At 41.6% G+C, this 22350-nt stretch overlaps 1 protein-coding gene across 20 annotated transcripts in view; it reads left to right on the top strand.

Annotated features, from left to right (window-relative positions):
- The window catches only part of NRXN3 (neurexin 3), a 1026565-nt gene that overhangs the window by 441751 nt on the left and 562464 nt on the right, over positions 1-22350 (top strand). For 17 of the 20 annotated variants that reach the window (XM_086613885.1, XM_086613892.1, XM_086613886.1 and 14 more), the window contains one exon: positions 14439-14558. In XM_086613885.1, the coding sequence (XP_086470011.1) occupies positions 14439-14558 (120 nt within the window). Of the gene's footprint in view, positions 1-3988; positions 4016-14438; positions 14559-22350 lie in introns of all 20 variants that reach the window. The other 3 variants (XM_086613888.1, XM_086613893.1, XM_086613894.1) reach the window with 1 other exon arrangement.

A 22350-nucleotide genomic window follows, 5' to 3' on the forward strand; every position in this document is an offset into this window, starting at 1 on the left:
AGGTTGTCCGTTGAGGAGAGGACCGTTAATTTTCTCCTTGATGGTTTGACAGTTTTCCTGTTCTTTATGCTTTTCTATTCCATTGGCTCAATGCTACTGGAATTATGGAACAAATATAAGCTTTTCTCCAGCTCAGCTATGAAGATGATGAGGGGCAGGGCAGTTAGGAAAAGTGCTTGTTTGTTACACAGAAATTGCTTTGTTAGAACGTATGTTGAAGAAGATGCATGGAGAAATGCATTCTCCTCCTCTTTCCACCCCTCCACCTTTCTTTTGCATTTTGTTTAAAGAAGTCTTGAGATTTTATGGCTTTATGTAGTAGAGCAGTTCCAGAAGTGGGAAGGAGAATCTACCTCAAATGGGAAGATAATTGCCATCTTGAGTCATTTGTGGACTGCAAAACCATTACAAAGAGTCAAAATGCTAAACCTCATAGGAACCACAGGAAATAGTATCTGTATAGGCCAGTTCTAATTTATTGAGTTGTAAATGTGAAAGGAGACAATGGGAGAAAGGGAGAGCTACCAATCTCTCTTCAATATCAGCAGTGATACTAGAATTTTAAGAACAGAAGGTTATAAAGGTGAGTATGCACTTCTTAAATACCCATCTTTTGAGCAGTGATTTGGTGTTTTGTTGTTCCCATTGTACTGTATAATAGAAATATGTAACCTTCAGTGACAAGGGATTTGGGAGCTGCTGTCTGTACTCCCATCTTTGTCCACTGCTTTTCCATGCTGAAAGAGAAAACTTAGAATCAAGGTATAACACACTAAAAATCTATGTGACTTCCTTGTGAACTGGACTCCATTAAAAAAAACCCAACCAAACAAACCAAAAACAGAAAACTACACCTAAATGAAAGAGTATAAATGGTATTGTTTTGTTCTGCTTTTTTATGCTCTATACTTTTCAGAAAGTGTACTTGGATCTTCAGTCAATCAGACTTGGTGGATTTATGATTCTCTTTTGCCATGTAGGCTGTGATCTGACCACAGACAGCAACATTATTCCCACCTAGGCGAAAGAGTGAGCTTGTGCTACTATCATTTCTGTTTGCTCTGATAAGATTGGCGAAGATGATTTGGGTCTAAAGCATAGAATCATAGAATGGTTAGGATTGGAAAGGACCTCAAATATCTCATCTAGTTCCAACTCCCCTGCCATGAGCAGGGAAACCTTCCACTACACCAGGTTGCCCAAAGCCTCCTCCAACCTGGCCTTGAACATTTCCAGGGATAGGGCATCCACAACTTCTCTGGGCAACCTGTTTCAGTGCCTCACCACCCTCAGAGTGAAGAATTTTTTCCTTATATCTAATCTAAATCTCCCCTTTTTCAGTTTAAAGCCATTGCTCCTTGTCCTGTCACTATATGCCCTTGTAAAAAGTCCCTCTCCAGCTTTCCTGTAGGCCCCCTTTAAATACTGGAAAGCTGCAATAAAATCACCTGAAGCCTTCCTCTTCTCCAGGCTGAACAGCCCCAACTCTCTCAGCCTGTCTTCATAGCAGAGGTGCTTTAGCCCTCTGACTGTTTTCATGGCCCTCCTCTGGACTCGCTGCAACAGATCCACATCCTTCTTATGTTGGAGGCCCCAGAGCTGAACACAGTATTCCAGGTGGGGTCTCACAAGAGCAGAGTAGAGGGGCAGAATCACCTCCCTCGACCTACTGGCCATGCTTCTTTTGATGCAGCCCAGGATATGGTTGGCTTTCTGGGCTGCCAGCGCACATTGCCGGCTCATGTTGAGCTTCTCATCCACCAGCACTCCCAAGTCTTTCTCCTCACGGCTGCTCTCAATCTGTTCTTTACCCAGCCTGTACTTGTGCATGGGATTGCCTGACCCATGTGCTGGACTTTGCACTTGGCCTTGTTGAACTTCATGAGGTTCTCACAGGCCCACCTCTCCAGCCTGTCAAGGTCCCTCTGGATGGCATCCCTTTCCCTCCAGCGTGTCCACAACACCACACAACTTGGTGTCATCTGCAAACTTGCTGAGGGTGCACTCCATTCCACTGTCCATGTCACCAACAAAGATGTTAAATAGCACTGGCCCCAGTACTGACCCCTGAGGAACACCACTCATCACTGGCCTCCACTTGGACATTGAACTGTTGACCACAACTCTTTGAGTGCGACCATCCAGCCAATTCCTTCCTTTTGATGGATGGACCTTCCGAGTGGTCCATCCATCAAAACCTTGTATTTCCAGTTTAGAGACAAGGATGTTGTGTAGGACAGTATCAAATGCTTTGGATAAGTCCAGGTAGATGATGTCAGTTGCTCTTCGCCTATCCATCAATGCTGTAACCTCATCATAGAAGGCCACCAAATTAGTCAAGCAGGATTTGCACCCAGTGAAGCCATGTTGGCTGTCACCAATCACCTCCTTATTTTCCATGTGCCTTAGCATAGTCGCCAGGAGGATCAGCTCCATGATCTTGCTGGGCACAGAGGTGAGACTGACTGGCCTTTAGTTCCCTGGGTCTTCTTTTTTTCCCTTTTTAAAGATGGAGGCTATGTTTCCCTTTTTCCAGTCAGTGGGAACTTCACCAGACTGCCACGACTTCTGAAACATGATGGATAGTGGCTTAGCAACTTCATCTGCCAGTTGCCTCAGGACCCGCGGATGCACCTCATCAGGTCCCATGGACTTGTCCACCTTCAGGTTCTTTAGATGGTCTCGAACCAGATCTTCTCCTACAGTGGGTGGTTCTTCATTCTCCCAGTCCCTGCCTTTGCCTTCTGTGACTTGGGCTGTGCAGCTGGAGCTCTTGCCAGTGAAGACTGAGGCAAAGAAGTCATTGAGAACCTCAGCCTTTTCCATATCCCAGGTAGCCAGGTCCCCCGTTTCCTTCTGGAGAGGGCCTACATTTTCACTAGATCTCTTTTTATCACTGACATATCTATAGAAGTTTTTCTTGTTGCCCTTGATGTCCCTGGCCAGATTTAACTCTATCAGGGCTTTAGCTTTCCTAACCTGATGTCTGGTTGCTCGGACAATTGCTCTGTATTCTTCCCAGGCTACCTGTCCTTGTTTCCACCCTCTGTAGGCCTTCTTTTTGTGTCTGAGCTGGTCCAGGAGCTCCTTGTTCATCCATGCAGGTGTCCTGGTGTTCCTACCTGACTTTCTCTTTGTTGGGATGCACCGCTCCTGAGCTTGGAGGAGGTGATCCTTGAATATTAACTAGCTTTCTTGGGTCCCCCTTCCCTCCAGGGCCTCATCCCATTGTACTCTAGTGAGGAGATCCCTGAAGAGGCCGAAGTCTGCTCTCCTGAAATCCAGGGTAGTGAGCTTGCTGTACACGCTCCTTGCTTCCCTAAGAATCTTGAATTCCACCATTTCATGATCACTGCAGCCAAGACACTTTACATCCAGTGTCAAGTTCAGTTATTGGGATAAACAGAGGTGGTTGTCTTCCAGAGTTATCGGTCCCCTATGGTTGTCTGGTAATAAATCCACTTTGAACAAAAAGCCAGAGCAATCTGTGCTTTTATGAGACATAAGATTTAAGTTCAGATCCAGAGCCTGGATGTTGAAACAAAAGAAACAATTCTTGACCAACGTGCTGAAAGTCAAATAGATTTTTTTTACTTAGATGGATTCTAAGTATTTCTTAAATGAGACAAAATCTCTCTTAAATTACCAGTAAATGCTGAGAGATGGGTGCTAAGACTGTGATATTTTTTTCCTTCTTTCTTCTATCTGTGAATTCTGTGACCTTGTGTACGTGTGTGTGAATGAAAGGCATTTCCTCTCTCTCCTATGTGGTTTTATGTGTTGCTCAGTTGGGTTAAGGTAGCCATGTCCCTCTGTGTCCTTGTTGCTTACGTTGTCATTCTTGCATGTATTGATTATGCACGTTGGCTGTGATGATTATACCAATTACTTTGATTTAAGTGATGTGACCCTGGTTTATCTGCCTTTGTACTAACCTGTTGTTTATTGTTTTTGCTTTTTTTTTTAATTTTATTTTTTGCTAACAAAGTTGAGTTGACCAAAGCTGACCTGCAAGGTAGAGAAGGTTCTTCTTCCCCATTACTGGTTTGAACGGAAAGATGCTTTTATGTAACATTTGGTGCCTTTTACTGGATGCAGTCACACCTCTGAGACAGGAACAGAATGACAAACCCCAGCCTCTGCGGAGGGGATATTTGGGTTGAAGGAAGGACATGGCAAATAATAGAGGTGTTTTTGTTGACCTGAGGGGTTTGACTGTATCAATCTCTGAATATCAAAGAGCACAGGTTGATTTCCTGAAATGCCCAATGATTGTTCAGGCAAATAGCTGCTGTGCATAGAGAAGTAGAAGGCCCTCAGAGCTTTACAAAACAAAAAGCTGACTTGGATTCTTCAGTACTGATCTTAAGAAGTGAGACTAGGAGGTAAAAATCTAGTTTTTAAACTTAGACTTTGAAAAAAAACCCCACAGAAATAACTTTCTGGAATTTCATTTAAAACAAACAAAATCTATTAACTACAATTTCCCTTAGTAGTTAGATGACATTTTACAAGCCATAACTGATCAAACATGAGTGATTCATACCTGATCCTTTCATACTTCTCACAAGTCTTTTTTAGAACCCTTTATTGGATAGTCTCTGAATATTTACAAAGCAGATAGGGGTCTTTGATGATATTGATCCTCATGTGAAATTCTCACTGACATCTTTTATTATTATTGCCTGCTAAGTAAAAAGGGATCAGTCAATGATGTTCAAAGTTGCCAAAAGGTTGAGGACTATGTGGATCGTGTTAAAATACTAACGCTACTCAAGTGAAAGCCATTAAAGAGGTTGAGAGTAGCTTCAGTAGAAAAGTGTAGGGGGGGGAATTGGAAGAAAAGGGAGGAAGATGACTTAAAGAGGAGAGGCCAGATAGCAACATGCCACTTGAATTACAGAGAGATGATGGGGTAAAGAGTGCTGACAGAAAACCAGTTTGATGAAGGCTAATGCTCAGGCAACATATAATGAGGGAAGGATTAATGGTACAATTACCTACATATACTCTATTTCCCTGGGACATAAGTGAGGAAACCTGCTTATTAGTAAGTAATAGGACTTTGACAGTAGTATAACCGCAGAGATGTTTTCCGTGGTGTTGAAAGTCTATCCCTTTAAACATGATAGTGAAAGTATACTTTCCATCTCATCTAGAGAGACTGCAATACAGAGTACAAATTAGTTTGTTTCTGAATATTGTGGAAGCTGAAAAAAATGTTTCTCCTTTTTAATGGAAAAGGAGAGAATGACCTCAGGTATCCCAAAGAGATTGTGGAGTCTCCTTCTCTGGTGATGTTCAAAACCCGCCTGGACGTGTTCTTGTGTGATCTGATCTAGGTGGCCCTGCTCCGGCAGGGGGATTGGACTAGATGATCCTTTGAGGTCCCTTCCAATCCCTAACATTCTGTGATTCTGTGCTCTCAGGTATCATGAGAGGGCAAATACATCATTTGATGTATATGGAACATTGAATCTGAAAGATTTGACAGCCTAGAGATAGGCAGAAGTTAGCATGACGTGTTGTGCTCTATGCATGTGCAGCGTCTGACTGCGACCTCGTTTTGTTGGCATCTCTGGCCTTTTCCCAGCTGTAAAAAAGTTCAAGAGCTCTGTTTTACAGAGGTTAGGGATTTAGAGAGCATTAGGTGCTGCCTCTAGGGGATTTCTGAAGTTTATGTAAATGAAAGTAGTAAAGGATGAGATTTGAAAGAATAGGAAGGATACGTGAGTTGGGACTGATGTAAGGAGTAAAAGGATTCTGGAAGTACACTGAAGTGTAAATAGCTTTAAGATTAACCTGTTCTGTGCCATCTGTTCAAACTGTGACAGATAATTTGGGACTTGCGTTAGACGTCAGCAAGTATTGTGTCTCTCTGGCCCCAGCTGCTGTTGTTCTCTCTAGTCACTTCTGTGTCCATTGGAATTGAGAATACATGCCCAGGAGTTCGTGCTCAATTTTTGATGTCCATTGAAGTGGATGCAGCATGAACAAGAGATCTCAGAACAGACAGATTTGCTTGTTGTTTTGATTTTTTCAGAGTCCTCAGAACCTAAAGGCTTGTCACAGCTGTGAAGATTATTCCAGCTCAAGCTCATATTGTTACAGAGGTCTTAACCCTATAGAAATATTTGCCTTTCAGATGGAGACAGACCTGATCACTTTGAAGCCTAAAGGGAAATGTCCATCTTGAGTACATGTGGATTATTGGCTTTTCAGGAAACCAATCTTCGCTAAATAGATTTGGCTATTTCAGAATAGGCCATGAGGCCTGGTACTTTTGTACTGCGGTGATTTGCAGTGGGGAAGGACGTTTTTTCAGTTGACTATTTTTCTTGTTCACATACGGCCCTATCAGTTTTTCCATTCTGCTTTTAGTTTGAATGTCTGAATACTGTTTACTTCCTCTTCTTCATTTGCATCTTCCTGTCCTTTGTTGCATCTCGGGTCCAGACATACTCCCTTTTATGCAGTAGACTTTTTGTTGTATGGTTGGGTTTTTTTTTATTTTGGATTTTTTTTGTTCTTCTCTCACCAGCATGTGTATGAGCACTTTGCTTAAGATCTTTTAGATTGCTTAGAGATGGAGAGTGGCCGGGTGACAAGAGAGAGGAAGATAGGTATATGCCAGGTTTCATGGAGGGCAAAAAACCCCCCACCATCTTGTAGATACATCCTTTGTGCATTGCTATTGCTGCTGATTCCCTTCTCCTGTCACCTTGAAGTAAATGTGCTTTTTTTGGGGAGACTTGCACATTTGTTACTTGAACTAGTCCTAGTCCCTGAAATTTTTGGACTAACCATGTATCTGGAAGAGAAGGACTTGGCATCATAACTCATGTCAGGTGAATGGAGAGTTCAGGTTCTTTTGAGGCACTGCAATACATGCTGTATTTTCAGAGGACTGTAGAATGCTGGCTTTTGAGCTATTTCTGACAATGGCTAACTTTGAATTTGGAACCTGCCAGATGTCTAACCTTATTTGGATGATGAAAAAGAGGATGAGTTTTGGTAAGAAAACGATGAGTTCGAACTGTGAGAACTCAAATACCTGGTCTTGCAGTCCTGGAAAATCCTTTTTGTTTTTTTTGGTTCTAGTTTCCTAAGTTAAAGTTACTCTATGACATTCCTGTTTTCTACCACCTGTGAGTCAAAATACAGGATCTAACTTTCTGTATCACGTGCTGAACCTTCACTATAATTTAGTGTCTTACGTTTCTGCAAAGTAGGTGTCAACATGCCAGCGTTGGTATTTGACAGTTACAGGATATGAGGTATGGTCCGTCCAGTGAAGTGATGGTTCCATGAGATTCAGTCAGTTTTACTCACTCAGATTTTTTTTTTTTTTCCCAAATTGTTCTAAAATTGGAAAACTTAGCTGGGTTAACTTCATTTCCACCTTAACCTGCGCTAAGAATGAGTCCTTGAGTTAGGTTTATATTCTGCCTAGGGTTTCCAAGACTTGGTGTGCCTCTGAGCTGTACTGGGCCTGCACATTGAATTAAAAAAAGGAGACAATTGCTGGTTATGAAAGAGAGGTGCTGACAGAAATAGATTGTAGATTTATCATGGTTATAAATTGTCCATCATAACGTCTGACTGGTAGTGGTAGAGATATTTCGGTGTTTGATGGCATTTGCAATTTAGGAGCTATAGGACAAGAAAAGAACCTTATTCTGTAAAGACAGTAAAGATGTCCTGCATGTGTTACTTTCCTATCTCTTCCTAACCACTTTGAAGTTACAAGGAAAAAAGATGAGAACATTTAGGGAGATGAAGAGTGAAAATGGACTCATGGTGCCATTGAACCTTGCCTGTAGCAGATCTTCATCTTACTGAGAAAATGACGTTAACACAAATGGTAGATTCCTTTCAATAGGAGTGAATTTTCCTTGTGTGAAGAAAGATGTTACTGGGAGACCAAGAATGACTTGCTTAGCTTTAATGCTTATTGTTAGTTATGATCAAAGCATGAGGCAGTTATGTTATAATCCTGCAGCTGTTGTATAAAGAAACTGATTTCTCATGTAACTCAGAAGAATGATAAACATAATACTGTCTTTTATTCCTAAAGTTCCTTTCTCTGCAAAGAGCTTTCAAATGACACAGCAGGAATGACTTCTCTTGCCAGTGAAACGCACACACTTGTAGGATGAAACATGGCAGTTTTCACAACATGCAGCAGTAGAATTCAAATTTTCTAGTTTCAGGGCAAAGAGAAAGCTACTATACAGCTAGAAAGATTTAGGGTGACAAAGTAATTTTTTGAAGCAGAATATGGATAAGAGATCTGGCTACTAAACTCTTCTAAGGTGATTTTCTTCAAATACTTAGTGGTAAAACTGATAAACAAACCAGTCATCTAGCTAGGTAACTTGAAAGAAAAGTATAGTACTGGACTCCTTCCCAGGGAGGGACACCCAACAAGATCTCAGATCCTGAAAGTTCTCAGATACTGAGCTCTTCCAGTAAAAATTAGAGATGCGGAAATAAAGATCAGATGGACATTGAAGAATTCTGCTTTGTCATCTCATATTCCTAAGGAGCTGCTTCTGTTGTTAGGCTTAGTCTGGACAGGAGGAGACAAGAGCAAGTCACACTTCTGCTAGTGGGGATGCTTTTTTGTGCTTGGGACTTCTCCAGTTCTATATCTACTGCCCACCCACTCCCCTTTCCACTGTGCATGTGACTTGAAGAAGGCAATGCGCTAAGCCCAGCTACAAACGGATGACAAAAATAAAGCCTTTGCACAAAAATGCACGCAATGGAAATAGCAAGTGTTGCCAGGGTGTTGGAAACTTAAGGAGAAAATTAAAGTCAGCAAGTATTTTATTAATTAAAAGTACAGTGTTCTTTATCAGATATACTGTAGAATCATAGAATAGTTTGGGTTGGAAGGGACCTTAAAGATCATTGAGTTCCAACCCCTCTGCCACAGGCAGGGACACCTTCCACTAGAACGGGTTGTTCAGAGCCTCATCCAACCTGGCCTTGAACACCTCCAGGGATGGGGCATCCATAACTTCTCTGGGCAACCTGTTCCAGTGTTTCATCACCCTCATTGTAAAAAATTTCTTCCTTAGATCTAATCGAAATCTCCCCTTTCAGTTTAAAGCCATTGCCCCTTGTCCTATCACTACGCACTGTTGTAAAAAGTCCCTCTCTGTATCTCAGATTATTATGTGAAGACTAGTTCTGAAACTTTGCTTTTAAATGCTTTGACTGCTGTAATTGTTGCCAGATGAATTAAATTTAAAATAGACCTGAGCCTTGATGGCATTGATATTTTAGAACCTATTCTACTGCTATATATATAAATTGTTTGTTGTCTTCTCTTTCCTTGTTCGTTAGCACTAAAGGGCATGCATGTGTGTGGTAACACAATCGTCATGTTTTATAAGCCTTTCTCTGCTTCTGTTGCTTTGCTTCCTAATCCAAAACTCTAATCCCCTGTGACATCCCTGTTAGTTGCTCTGAACAAAATTCTGTTGCCACAGATGGAGGATTATGACATCAGGCAAGGACTGTAAGCAGCAGGAGTAGATGAACTCTCAGAGACAAGGATCCTTTTACCATGAAAATGGCTCATAGTACTAAGGAGCGAAGCAATGCGTAATACCCAGCATCTATGCTGTGCCGTCACAACTGACTCTAAAGACGGCAGATCAGGCTTCAAGCTTCCTTGTGGTGTTGCCAAGCTTTCAAAATTCTTCATAAGTTTTTTTTTCTTTTTCTTTTTTCTTCTGTCTGCTTTGAAAGTACTGTTTTCATCTTCATGGTTGGTTTCGGTAAAATACAATTCAGAAACCACAACACTGACCGTGAATTGAAGTCCTTTGGCTCTGTGGACTCTCACTACAAGCACCTCAAGCCGCAGGTACTAGGTCTCATGCAGTCTTATTACTTGAGTAGAGTACTGGTCCTTTGTCTGGTGGCACTGTTGTGGGTTAGGCCAACCCCCCCCCACAGCTGGTCACTCCCCCTCCCCCACTCCCAGGAATGAGGGAGAGAATTAAAGGATAAACGGGAAACCCGTGGGTTGAGATAAGAACAATTTAATACAGATGATTTAATACACAGTGTAGGTGCTCACCAGCCCCTCCTATGCAAAGCCCGTCTCATCCCGAAGCTGCAATCCTGGACGAACGCGAGGCCCTGAAATAGAGAGGGGCAGAGAGAGAGAGAGATAGTACTCTGAGAGTGGGAGTACTGGGAGAGAGAGAAAAAGAAAAGAAAGGCAATAGAGCAAAAGCGCAGCAAGCGCAAAAGAGCAAAAGCGGCAAAAGAGCCAAAGCTCAAAAGCCCTTCTGTCCGGCTGACCCTCACTTTTATACTGGGCATGACGCTGCATGATATGGAATACTAACTGGCCAGTTTGGCCCTCAATCTTAAGTTCCACCACAAATCACAAGGGGAATCATGTCCCCCTTGTCCCAACTATGCTCCCCCCTTATCCCGCCGTGCTTCTGCACTCCGGCACACTGAAAAGTCCTTGGAGTTTCATGTCCAACCACAAACATCAACTTGCTATCAGCATTCTTCTCAGAGCGAGCCTCTGAGTAAAACCAGAACACGGAGCTCTTCTGGCTGCTAAAAAGAAGAGCTAACTGTCCCAGCTAAAACTAGGACAGGCACCTAGACAAAGGATATCCTCATTAGATGATGCTCATTGTCAATTTCAGTTACTAATTAAAGTGTTCTCTGAAGAGTGTAGGAAGAGAGGAGAAGCATTATCATTGAAAATGCTGTTCTGCTTTGCTTCCATGTAATGGTGTTTACAGTTTGATACTTGTCCTGGTTTTCCCTTGATGAGGTGGAGAGGAGAGAAACATGTAACAGAAGGTCTAGAAGGCTGAGATAATAACACTGAGGGATCACCCACCATCCATGGCCCCGAGCAAAACGGACTCAGTTTGGGAACAAATCTATTTAATTCGTTAACTGCTCATTCAGGGAGGATAACAAGAAAATAATGCAGATCTCAAAAAACCAAAAACCCTTCCCTCCACTCCTCCCTTCTTCCCAGCTCTACCTCCTCCCCCAGCGACACAGGGGGATGGGGAATGGGACGCTGCAGGTTAGTTCATCACACGTTGTTTCTGCTGCTTCTTTTCTTAAAGGAGAAGGACTCCTTACACTCTTTTCCCCTGTCCAGTGGATCTCTTCCTCACGGGACAGTCCACTGACTTCTCCAATGTGAGTCTCTCCTGCAGGATGCAATCCTTACCCATCAGATTGCTCCAGCACAGACTTCTTCCTCAGAGTCACAGCTTCTTAGGGAGCTGCCACCTGCTCTGGTGTGGGCTTCTCCACAGGCTTCAGATGCCTCTCCTCCTCGTCGTCAGCCTCCAGCAGAGGAGACCATTCTCTATGACCTCCTTCAGGCACAGGCATCTCTGCTTCAGTGTGGGGATCTCCAAGAGCTGCGGGTGGATCTCTGCTCCACCGTTAATCTCCACAGGTGGCAGGGGGGGCCTCCTTCTGTTCCATCTTCACTGTCCTTGGTGTCTGCGCGGCCGTTTCTCTGAGGTGTCAGTCCTCTTTATGAGCCTCAGCAGTCCCAGCAAGACGAACTCCTCCCAGTATGTGCCCCAGGAGCAGGGCGCTTTGGAGCTCTCCAAGTCATGCTGCTGCAGCCATCTCCAGTTGGGTAGTGGCTGGCACCCTGGCCTCTCCTCTCTCTCCTGTGTAGGTCCAGCCTAAGTTCGGGCTCCTTTGTCCCCATCTTAAATAGGGCATTCACAGAGGTGCTGATTGGCTCAGCCCTGGCCTGAGGGAATGGGGAGGGTCTCACTTGGCCAGAGGTGAGTCCGACTGGTTTTGGAGCTGTGGAAGCTTTTCCCAGCTACTTACAGGGGCCATTTCCACAGCCCCTCCTTTGCTACCAAACCCCATTACATAAGGCCAGCAAATTAAGCTTTTTTTCACAGCTACTTACAGGGGCCACTTCTGCAGCAATGTACTGTAGCAAGTTTGCATAGAGTCACAATTGCTTTCTGTTTTTATGTTTTAAATAAATATATAACTTGCTTGTTTATACCTCTAGGAGTATTGACATTCATATTTAGTGTTAGAGGCTAGATAATGGGATAGTAAAGTACAGCAGAGGTATCAGTTCCTTATTCCTTATCCACAGATAACTCAGACATTTTAGGCAAAATGACAACTAATTATCAGATTGTTAAATGTCGTGCCTTCTTTTGCTGGGTCAGAGTAAGGCTGAAGCAAGTGTCAGACCCCAACCAGATGCATGTCTATCTATATAGCTATATCTATGTCTTTTCTCAGTGTAAAGGCAGGAGGGAAGTGTGTAGCTACATGTGCCTACTAGCCCACACTATAAATTCTGTCAGCACTGTTGTAATCCTAGAAGTGATCTGTTAACTTCACGCTGTGCCAGTGAGACCACTGGGATTCATACAGCTGCAAGTTAAGAGTCAGGTGGGTGGGAAGAAGAGGCGGAGGGGAGGAGAAAAGTGCTGAAAAATGCTGCTCAACTTTCTTTCAGTGTGGTAACACATGATTTTCTTGCTGCGGCTGCTGCTGCTGCCTCTTTTCAATACGTGAATTTTCTTTCAGGGATTTTGTTGTCTGCTTTTGGTATCTGCACTTACGCTTCTACCTAGAAGTTTTAAGATTTTGGCTTTGTCTTTTTTTTTACCAGCATAACAGATTGTGGAAGAAACTCAGGTTTTTGTTAATGTTCAGTTAAACTCTGTGCCTACTGATAGTCACATGTTCCTTTGCAGGAGAGATGTAAAGAAACACAGATAGCTAAAAGGCTTCTGAAATTCACCCATTCTATTCTTGCAGTGAGGAAAGATGATGTGGTGGGAAGAGCAGGAACTCTGTACCAAAGCTATAAGGGTCTGTTCCTGGCTTGGTTTTTGAATTGTTAGGATGATCACGGCATGACATGGGGCTTCCAGTTAGATGTGGGTTCGATAAAGGCTTGTAAATGTGGAAGTGCCCAGATGCGCAATGTGAGTAACAAAGATTCTGTATAACTACGGGACTCAGTGAAATCGCTGTGGGTGGTGTCAAAGGGACGTTGAGGGGTTTAATTTTGGGTTAAAGCATTTGAAAATGCTGTCTCCACTTTGGTGTGTCCTGTTTCATCTATGAAGTACAGATGGTAGTGGTGCTGATATGGTGAAGAGGTAAGGATGAAGATAAGGATGAGCCTCATGGAATTGCTGTTGCTAACAAAGACTGTGACAGAAGATGTTGGGATAGGTAGAACAGTTGTTGCTTTATCCTTATACTACTGTCCTAGACTCCAAGTGGTTAACAAACTGATCTCAGGCAGCCTAGCTAGTTGATCGTCTACTCTATTTCTTTTTTTTTCTTCTTCTTCTTCTTCTTCTTTTCCAACAAGTGCAGGATAGTAGGAATGTCAACTACAGTTGAATGTTTTGTTTGAAGTACTGTGCAATAGGAGCAGCATAGCTTTGTCTGGAATGCTGAAGATAACATACTTTCCCAGGAAATAACTTCTAAACTCATGTTCTTATAAACTATGGCTTGCAGTTTCACATCTGCTGTCAGGTGATTTGGAATCCAGCTACCTCCTATGGATGGCATACTAGCCGTCACTCAGAGTCCCTCTGATCTGAAGATCACTTTTTTGCCTGTTGCTTGGGTTGTGTCTTCACAAGGTTTGTCTGAGTATGATAGCAACTCTTAGCCGCAAATCACAGAATGATGAAAGGCTGTTCTGTTAGTAGTGGCTGCTTCGTTCTCTGCTTCCTCGAAAGGCTGTGGAAACCAGTCCGGAATAGAGGTGTCATGGATTAACGTCATGCCTTTCTGAGGACTTTATTGACATGTTTCCAGAGGAACCTACATAATGGAACTGGTCAGAGTCTACGTGCATTTGTTGTTGTGTTTTTTTCTTTGGATTTTTTTTTCTTAACCTGTAAAGCAAAGTTGTAGCCAACTGAGGCTTCAAAACTTCAGTTTGAATCCACATATGAGGGTTCTTTGGGTAGATTGAAGCATTGGTCATAGGCCCATTTCTTAGCCTTCATTTCTACAGGGTATCAAACTTCCAGGGAGGCACAGACAACCTGGCAGTGTTTCTTATCCTTGCATCACACCATGTTTTACAGTAAATTTCTTTGAGCAAGCACCGAATGTACAAGTTGGGCCTGCCTAAGAGGGAATATGTTACTGTTCACTCTTCCTCCTTGTTCTGTGTTACAGTTTGCTGTTTTGTTGTGGAGTGTGCAGTTGTCTTTGTACTTTTTTTAGCTTAGTTTCTTGCATGTCCAAGAATGGAAGTGTTTGGATAGTGCTTTTCCTCTTCTGCATGAGGATCCTGATAGTAATGGTAACGATGAATTTGTGAGTAATGGTAACGATGGCTTTTGTGAGCCTGACTGAAATGATTCTCTCAGCTTTATTTCACACTTTTCTTGTAATCCCTTCTCCAGGACCGAGTACTACCTGCCAGGAAGATTCCTGTGCGAATCAAGGCATCTGTAATCAACAATGGGAAGGCTTCACCTGTGATTGCTCCATGACTTCATATTCTGGGAGCCAGTGTAATGACCGTAAGTAGGCTTTTCCATTGGATTAGTGAGCTGTGAGTTCTGACGGATGGGAGCACTTGATTAGTTTTGCTTTCATTTGAAATACAACTTTCTCAGTGTCAAAGCCAAACTTTGTTTCCTGGTAAGTTTCTCTGAAGCATACAGCAGGTTTTGTTGTGGTGTTGTTTTTTTTTTCCCCCTTGTTAAAATGAAAATATGCAATTTGGTATGTGTTGGGTTGTTTTTTGGTTTGTGTGGGTTTTTTTTGTTGTTCTTTTTAAAAGCGAACTCAACCAGACCAATGATGATGATTGATGTTAAATGAAATTCCTGCTTTAGAGAAACCAGGAATGGCTTGTATGTATTGTGTGTAATATTTACATAGTACAAAATGGCTAGATTTTGTGTACTGAATTATGCTTTGAGGCTTTCATTCAAACCTTGATGACGAAGACATGGAATCCATGTAAAACTGCTGAGCAGTGTGCTAGATTGTCTTCTACTGAATTACTAGCTGCGTGCTAAGATGGAAAAATTGGGTATTTTTTGCTAGAATGTTCAGTTAAAACAAAGTGGTCAATTAAACATACAGCAATAGTGTTGTGCTTCTTGACATATTGATTTACTTCATCTCAAAACATAGGATATTCTTCTTGACTTATTACTATTAAGATCTCTGATAAAATAATTGAACAAAACCCTGAAGTCTTCCTTTAGGGGGCACAGGTAATCAGCTTTCAGACATTCCCTGTGCTCACCCTAATATGGCCTTTGCTCCTGCAAGGGAGCAGGTGAGTTGAACTTTACTCTCTTCCTACTTCTGTTATTTAAGATGACAGTTAGTAGTCTTCTCCATCCCTACTCCAAGGCAGGAAACAAAGGAGCACGTTAGGGGTTCTGTAGCAAGCATAACAGTAGGCTTCAATAATTTGATTCATTGTATGTGTAAATTTTGAGACCAGAAAAGACTCTTATAGTCCACTCTGACCACCCGCATCTCACAAGCTGTTGCTTTTCATTAAAGGTATTTGCATTAGACTTTGGTGGTGGTACCAGCAAGGTCCATGCAATGTTAGTGCCATAGCACTGTCATATCTGCAACCCTTCCCCTGAAAGTTTGACGTGTGGCTGAATTGGTGGCACATATGACAAGATGTTTAACGCATGGTGACAGTGTTTTTGCTGAAGGCCAAAAAGCCTGCTTTTCTGAGTCATTCATAAAATGTGGTTGTCTGCATTGGTCTCCCCTTTCTCCCAGTGTAGTTCTCCCAGGCAGATATTGGAAAGGCCTATCAGCATTCCTTCTTTGAGAGGGCTTGTATGAGAAGGGTACTACAAACTCAGATTTATAGGCTATAATGCCACATCTTGTTTTGGGTTGGTTTGGAATGCTGAATGACTCCTTTGGGTCCAGAAGAAACATTTCATATTGGAGCCACAAGATTTGACTCTGATTTTCTGCATTTTTGTTTTGATTTGCTTTTGTCAATTGGATACCCAGTTTCCTATTCTCGTGCTGCTTGTTTGGTCATTCAGTGTAGACTTGCTAAACCAGACATTGTAAACTTGTTGTGTAAAAAAAAAAAAATGCTACTTTGAATCCTGTTGGGCTGCATTTAAGTACATGTCCAGGAAATCTCTGAAGAGATCACTGATACTGTCGGTTTTGTTTCTAATGTGCTGGGCTTCCCAGCTCCAGAATGTCACAGTGCCCTTGTTATGCTGTTGCTAATGACTTAGAGCAAGCTCCGAAGTGTCAGGAAGCCAGGTTCCTGTGTCTGTAATTGGAGATTCCTTGCTGCTTTTTAGAGCTGGCAGCTTGAAACCATGCAGAGCAGAGATGGGGATTTCATATGAGTGGGGGTGATTTGGGCAACCTAGTAGCCAGCCTCTCACTGTCAGTCCTGGCTGGTGATTTAGAAATGCTCACAGGAGGATGTGGGTTTCAAACTGGTCCAGAAGGTAAGTCATGTGGATTCTTCTTGGAACACAACGAAACTTCAGCTGGGATCTTCAAAAAGTGCGTATAACATCTTTTTATGGTTGTTTTTTTTGGTTGTTTTTTTTTTTATTGTTGTTGTTTGGTTGGTTTGGGTTTTTTTTCATCTTTGCCATGTATCAGGACATTGAAGACGTAGTTCTACTTCTGATTGCCTGGTGAAGTTATGAAGTGTTGCGCATTGTGGAGAAGGAGAAGGCTTCCTTCTTGTTCCTACCTGTTAGATATGGTTCCTATTATACCTGAGTAATGGAAGTACAGGCCTTTGTATGCTAATTGAATTAAGTATTCTTTAGACTGGATTTTAGTGCAAGTAATGGCGGGGAAGATAACTTCTGTGTAACCTGAAGCCTTGCTGTTATTTAAAATTTCATTAGGCTCTTTGGTAGAACTTTTTTTTTTTAGCCATAGGAGTCTAATTCTATTAATTTAGTAGATGGCTATTTCTATTTTATGAGCAAATTGTGTTTTTCCGCTGATGTAAGTATGGAATATTGAAGTCATTAGAACAGATCTAGATTTACACAATGGAAACTGTAGCAAAAGGAAGACAATATATTTTGTCTTTCCATTTCTGTTAATCAACTTAAGCATCCACATGTTTCTGTGTGTTTGATGCAGGATATTTCAGTGCCTCTGAGATCGATAAATGGCATGTCTGGTGTTCTCTTCAGTTATTCTTGATGATCTCTTTAGATTGTCCCTGATTAACTATTAGTAAGTGTGATTTGTTATTTGCTAGTGTAAACTTTGCAAAGTCATTCACTCCTATCAATACTCAAGAAAGCTTGGTACGCCAATGTATTTTTTATTTTTAATTTTTGTCCCAGGACTGGGCCTTTAAGCCTCCCAATTCAGATAGAGTTGAGGCTTGGAACTGCTGTTTCTGAAAGGTGAAGGAGAAGCACAGGTGGCAGAGATGCACATTGTACATCTGTAGATGCATTTGTACGTTCACTAGTGTTGTTGAACAAGACAAGGATTTAAATTCCTAATGGAAATGATGCAACTTTAATTTTTAGCTGTTGTTGTGTAGCTCTGTTTTAGATGTTCTTTACACTGTAGGAATCGAGATTCCTTAGAATAAGAAATTAACAGAAGCTGTGGGAGCATAAATTCAGTTTTAATATGCTTAATTTTTGAGTTGGATTGTTTCTTATACCAATGTTAAACAACAAGAAAAAATCACAGATACCCCCTGCCCTCAAATTTATTTGAGAAGGTCTGTTGTACAAAAGTGAATTTAAAGGTCTGCCCTGCGTACTAGCCAGTACTAACACCTATAAAAAAAGGTAGAAATAGAAGCAGTGGTACTATTTGGGATATGCTGGTTCCATTCTCTTTGCTGTTTAAGGTCTGTTCTTTGTTTTTTTGAGTGATTCCTCATTCTTCAATCTTCAGAGATGTTTTAATCAATCCAGCATCACATTCAATATATCTGGACTTTCCACCTATTTTCAGAATTTGTTTGTTACTTTAAGATATAGGAAATCAGCATTAATACACTGCAGTTGATACTTAGGAATATTAAACAACTGTGGCATGCCAAACTGTTGCTTAGACTGTTCAAATGTGTAACTTTGAGCAGATAAGGTATCAGAATTAGAAGTTAATCCACGATGTTAATGAAGCGTCTTGCATCTGGGGTGAACTTCATCCTGTTGCTGTTCTTCACCATGATATGAGATGAAAATGTGGTAGGTAGACTCCAAGTTACCTGAGATACGGCATGTTTTTAAACCATTGTCCTATGAACAGCTTTACAGATCCTTTAACTTATTAATGTTCTTGTCTATCTGGTCAAATGGTGACATTTTTCTTCCCTGCATAGAGAGAATGAATAAACAGCAGGCTTCAGCAATCTAGCTAATGGGAATGGTATATGTATGTCAAACTAGATCACGGAAAACACTGCTTGTTACACAGTGCCTCATGCAGATAAGTAACACTGAGAGTCAAGCTTTGCAGGAGAAATTGCCAGGCTAACACAAGTGTGTAGTAATGGAGGCTGTTTGTCTATGAAAGATCAATAACCTGCAGCAATGACTAGTGCAAGCAGAGTATAAAGCATTTTTTTTCAAACAGCGCTTTTTTTTTTATAGGAACAGTTGTTAAGTCCATCTGCTGACTATTAAATGGATTTTTAGGGAAGTTATTTATTCATTTGTTTGTAAACTCTTGGATGTAATATCCACTTTGTTTAAAAGGAAGTTTTCCATTTGATTGGTAAAAAGAAAAGGCAGCCTATGTTTGTCTTCTTGTGTGTGTATCTTCATATGCTTCCAATCTGAATTCAAAGAGCCTGTTGAGAAGCGGAGCAATCCTCTAACCTTCCAATGTGATCATTTGATTAAGTGGTTGTTTTTTGTCTGAGGGAGAAGTAATATACAGAGCTGTTGTTCTTTTTGCACAGTAAGTTATATTTTTCTCCCAAGATCCCTTTCTATGCCATGCATACTCTATATGCTTCTACTGTCTTTCTGTGAATCACTTTTGGAGGAGGGAAGGACTAGAGGGAAAGGGAGCCATGGTTACTTTGCTCTTTTGTTCAGTAATTTAACACTGTCACAGGAAAAGCTTTTGATAACTTCAATTCTGTAATCATAGTGAGTGAGGCTTACTCACTAGCCAAAATATTTTTTTCCTTTGCTTAAAAGGAAGGATATCAAAATTAGCAGAACAAGTCAAAGACCAATGCTCTAGAGTAAAGCATAGAGCATTTTGGATAGAATGAGGAAGACTGAAGCTGGCCTCTCTGCCACATGTGTGTTCTAGTGAAATGCCAAGGATGTCAGAGCATCCCTATCTCTCTTCCACTGGTGCCCTTCTTTCCCTCTCCATGTGAGTGAATGAGTACCTGAGTGGATTGATGCTTCTGGAGCGGTCTGTAGACTAGGTTGCAAAAAGGCAGTGACAGAACCAGTTTCCCTCACCCCTGCTTGAATAGCATGGCAAAACAGTCAGTAGAAGAGACTGCTAGCAGGGCAAACGGCTAAAGCAGTAACCGTGATGACTTTATTCTGATACATTCATGAGCGATTTGCACTCTGCGCTTGTTTTGTGTGTGGCACTGAGCAGTTACAGCTATCTCCATGGTGGGATTCAGACCCCCAGTTGGGAGATGGACCCTATTACCTCTCCCTCAGTGTTTTGTGTTTTTCACCATCTGGGCCAATTTTTGCCCAGGCTTCATGACCTCCCTTAATGTCAATGCCAGGATGCTCAGCTTGATTTACTTAGAAACCCTGTTCATTGTTCATGTTTAATTATCACTCATTCATTTCTAATGTGCCCGGCTTATCACTTACCAAGTCAGAGAGCAAAAGGTTGCTAGTGTGTAGAAAATAAATCTGCATAGACTTCATTAGCCATGCATGGCTAAACCAGTCAGCTGTTTAAATATCAGCATGCTTAGGGATTTGCCTTTGATGCTACGGAGACATCCGCCCTACATGAAGCAAGAGTCACCTCTGATTTATCTTGAGTGAATCATGCTTCATTACAGCAGGTCAGGCACCCTGCCTACTCTTACTTCCCTCCTCACACCTTGCCCTCGCTTACTCAATGCTCTTTTATGTACCCTCTACTATAACTAGTGTTTTCTGGCCAATGGCTCATTTTCAGTTCCTACACCAAGCCTTTGGTGTCTTCTGTCTCTAAATGACCTTATCCTCTGAGAATTGGGATGAAAGAGGAGGGAAATGCAACTGTGGGTTGAGTGTCCCTGTTTTGGGTGAGAAAGAGGGAATGTGAGTGACAGGTGCTTTTTGGAATTGCTTTTTCTGCACCTTTCAACTTCTCAAGGTGCCCTGACAGAAAAGTGTTTCCTTTTTTATTTTTTTTCAATTGTGAAAGCTAGCCAACTTTATCCTTTTGTGATCCCAAAAATGCAGCTAGGTCTCCAGTGAGTAATTTAATTACGATTGCTTCAACAGCTTGGCAGAAGGAGCATTTACTATGAGAGCTGCAATCAGTCACTGATATCTGTGCACACCTGGCTGCTGTCAGCACATAAGCTATGGTCCAGCCGTGCCACAGACTTCAATAGGATGGAAGGAGAAAGACTTTTTACAGGTGGCGGTGATTACAGCTTCTGTTACCAACCTTTGAGCAGTTCAAGCAGTTACTTAATTCTCTTCCTGACACTGCTCAGCAGCTATGCTGTTTTCATAAACGTGTCACAGAAGTCTCTTGCCATAATTTTGTTCCCTGTGATCTCTGCTGTCTTTGACAGTATTTTTTTTATGTGATGCTTTTTGGTAGTCATGGCGATAATCACCACTTTTTATGTTATAAGTAGCTGAGTGAGCGGTACTGTGTCCTGAGTATTTTTGCCCCATGAAAGAGCTGGCCTCAGTAATGGCACACCCAGGGTGTGATCTCTGGTAAGACATTGATGTAAGTTGACAGCAGTGAGAGAAATGCAGTACAGCAAAATAGGAGTGTCTGTTCTGTCACCCCAAGCTCTGTTTGCCGATGATGATCCCTAAGGATATCTTTCCACTAAATGTAAGTTAATAAATGGTGTTCTAGATTGTCAAGTGTAACAAGGATTTGATTGTTTTAAATGTGGCTTTTTCCTTGTAATATTCTACACATGTTCTTATTTGCTTTAAGAAGCAGTAAATGTAAAAACTCAAGAAAACACTGAAATATGCTTCAACTATCAATTTAATTCTTTAAAGATTCTTCTCTTCTTCTATCAGCTTCTCTGCAGAAGATAGTTCAATAACAAATTTGGAATCTGATGGCAAATGTATGTAGTGTTGGATTTTAAGCAAAAGTCACTCTGAGCTTGAGGACCATTGTTTAAAGTGGATTTGATTCCCCCTCTGCAATGCTATTCTCAGTTGTATTGCCCAAATACTCTAGATGAATCTCACACCAGCTATGGTTTCAGAAACATGAGGTATTTTGGGTGCCACATGATATGCAGATGGTACCTGTACCTTTGCAGAGAAGGGAAAAACCCTTGCAAAAGCCTGTTAATCTTGCAGCTGTTGCTGTTGATCTGCAACAGGATACCCCAGTCACCAATCCAGGTGAAAGTACAGGTGGCTTAGATTGTTGCCTCCATTCCCCTATGAATCTGCTGTAACTGGCACTATGGGTTATAGAAGTATGATTCCTGTGTTGGATTTAATGTCCTGCATGGAAGCTCTGGCTTGCAATAATCTTTAGTTCATTTTTGCCCCAGACAGGTTTTGTGTACTCTCCCATCTTCACAGTACCCAACTGAGAACAACGGCTTAAAAGCATAAATATCTAACTAAGTCTGATGTGTGATAAGTGGAGTGTAGTAGTGTTAATGAGATGGGATAAGGTCTGCTTAATGCTTTCCCAGGCAGCATGGAGTTGTCTCTTGTAGCACATGCTGGATTGCTGCCTTATTCCTGTAGGGTCCTCAAGGTGATTTCTATTTATTCCCAGGCTGCCTACATAGAAAACAGTTTGCAAAGAGAAGCCTGCATTAATGAGTGAGAACAGAGACATGGAGATTGTTTGGTCTTTGTATTTTATGGACTAGACTTCCTTTGCAGTAACACTTACTTGTAAATACAAAATAATTCCTTTGATTTCAATGAGGTAGCTTGAGATTTATGCCAGTATTGGCAGATTAAAATCTGGTGTGGGATTCTCCGAGTCCACATATCAAATATGCCTAGTTGCTTTGTATTTAAGAATTTTTATATATATATATGTATATTTTTATACCTTAGACTGAAAGCTACCTTTAAGATTACAGTCATTAATGTGGACAAATGTGTGTCATAAAATATTTACAGAGTGCAGGTGGTTGAGAGAATACCAACA

The sequence above is a fragment of the Tauraco erythrolophus genome, chromosome 6 (assembly GCF_009769465.1).
Source record: "Tauraco erythrolophus isolate bTauEry1 chromosome 6, bTauEry1.pri, whole genome shotgun sequence".
In the NCBI taxonomy this organism is placed as follows: Eukaryota; Metazoa; Chordata; class Aves; order Musophagiformes; family Musophagidae; genus Tauraco; species Tauraco erythrolophus.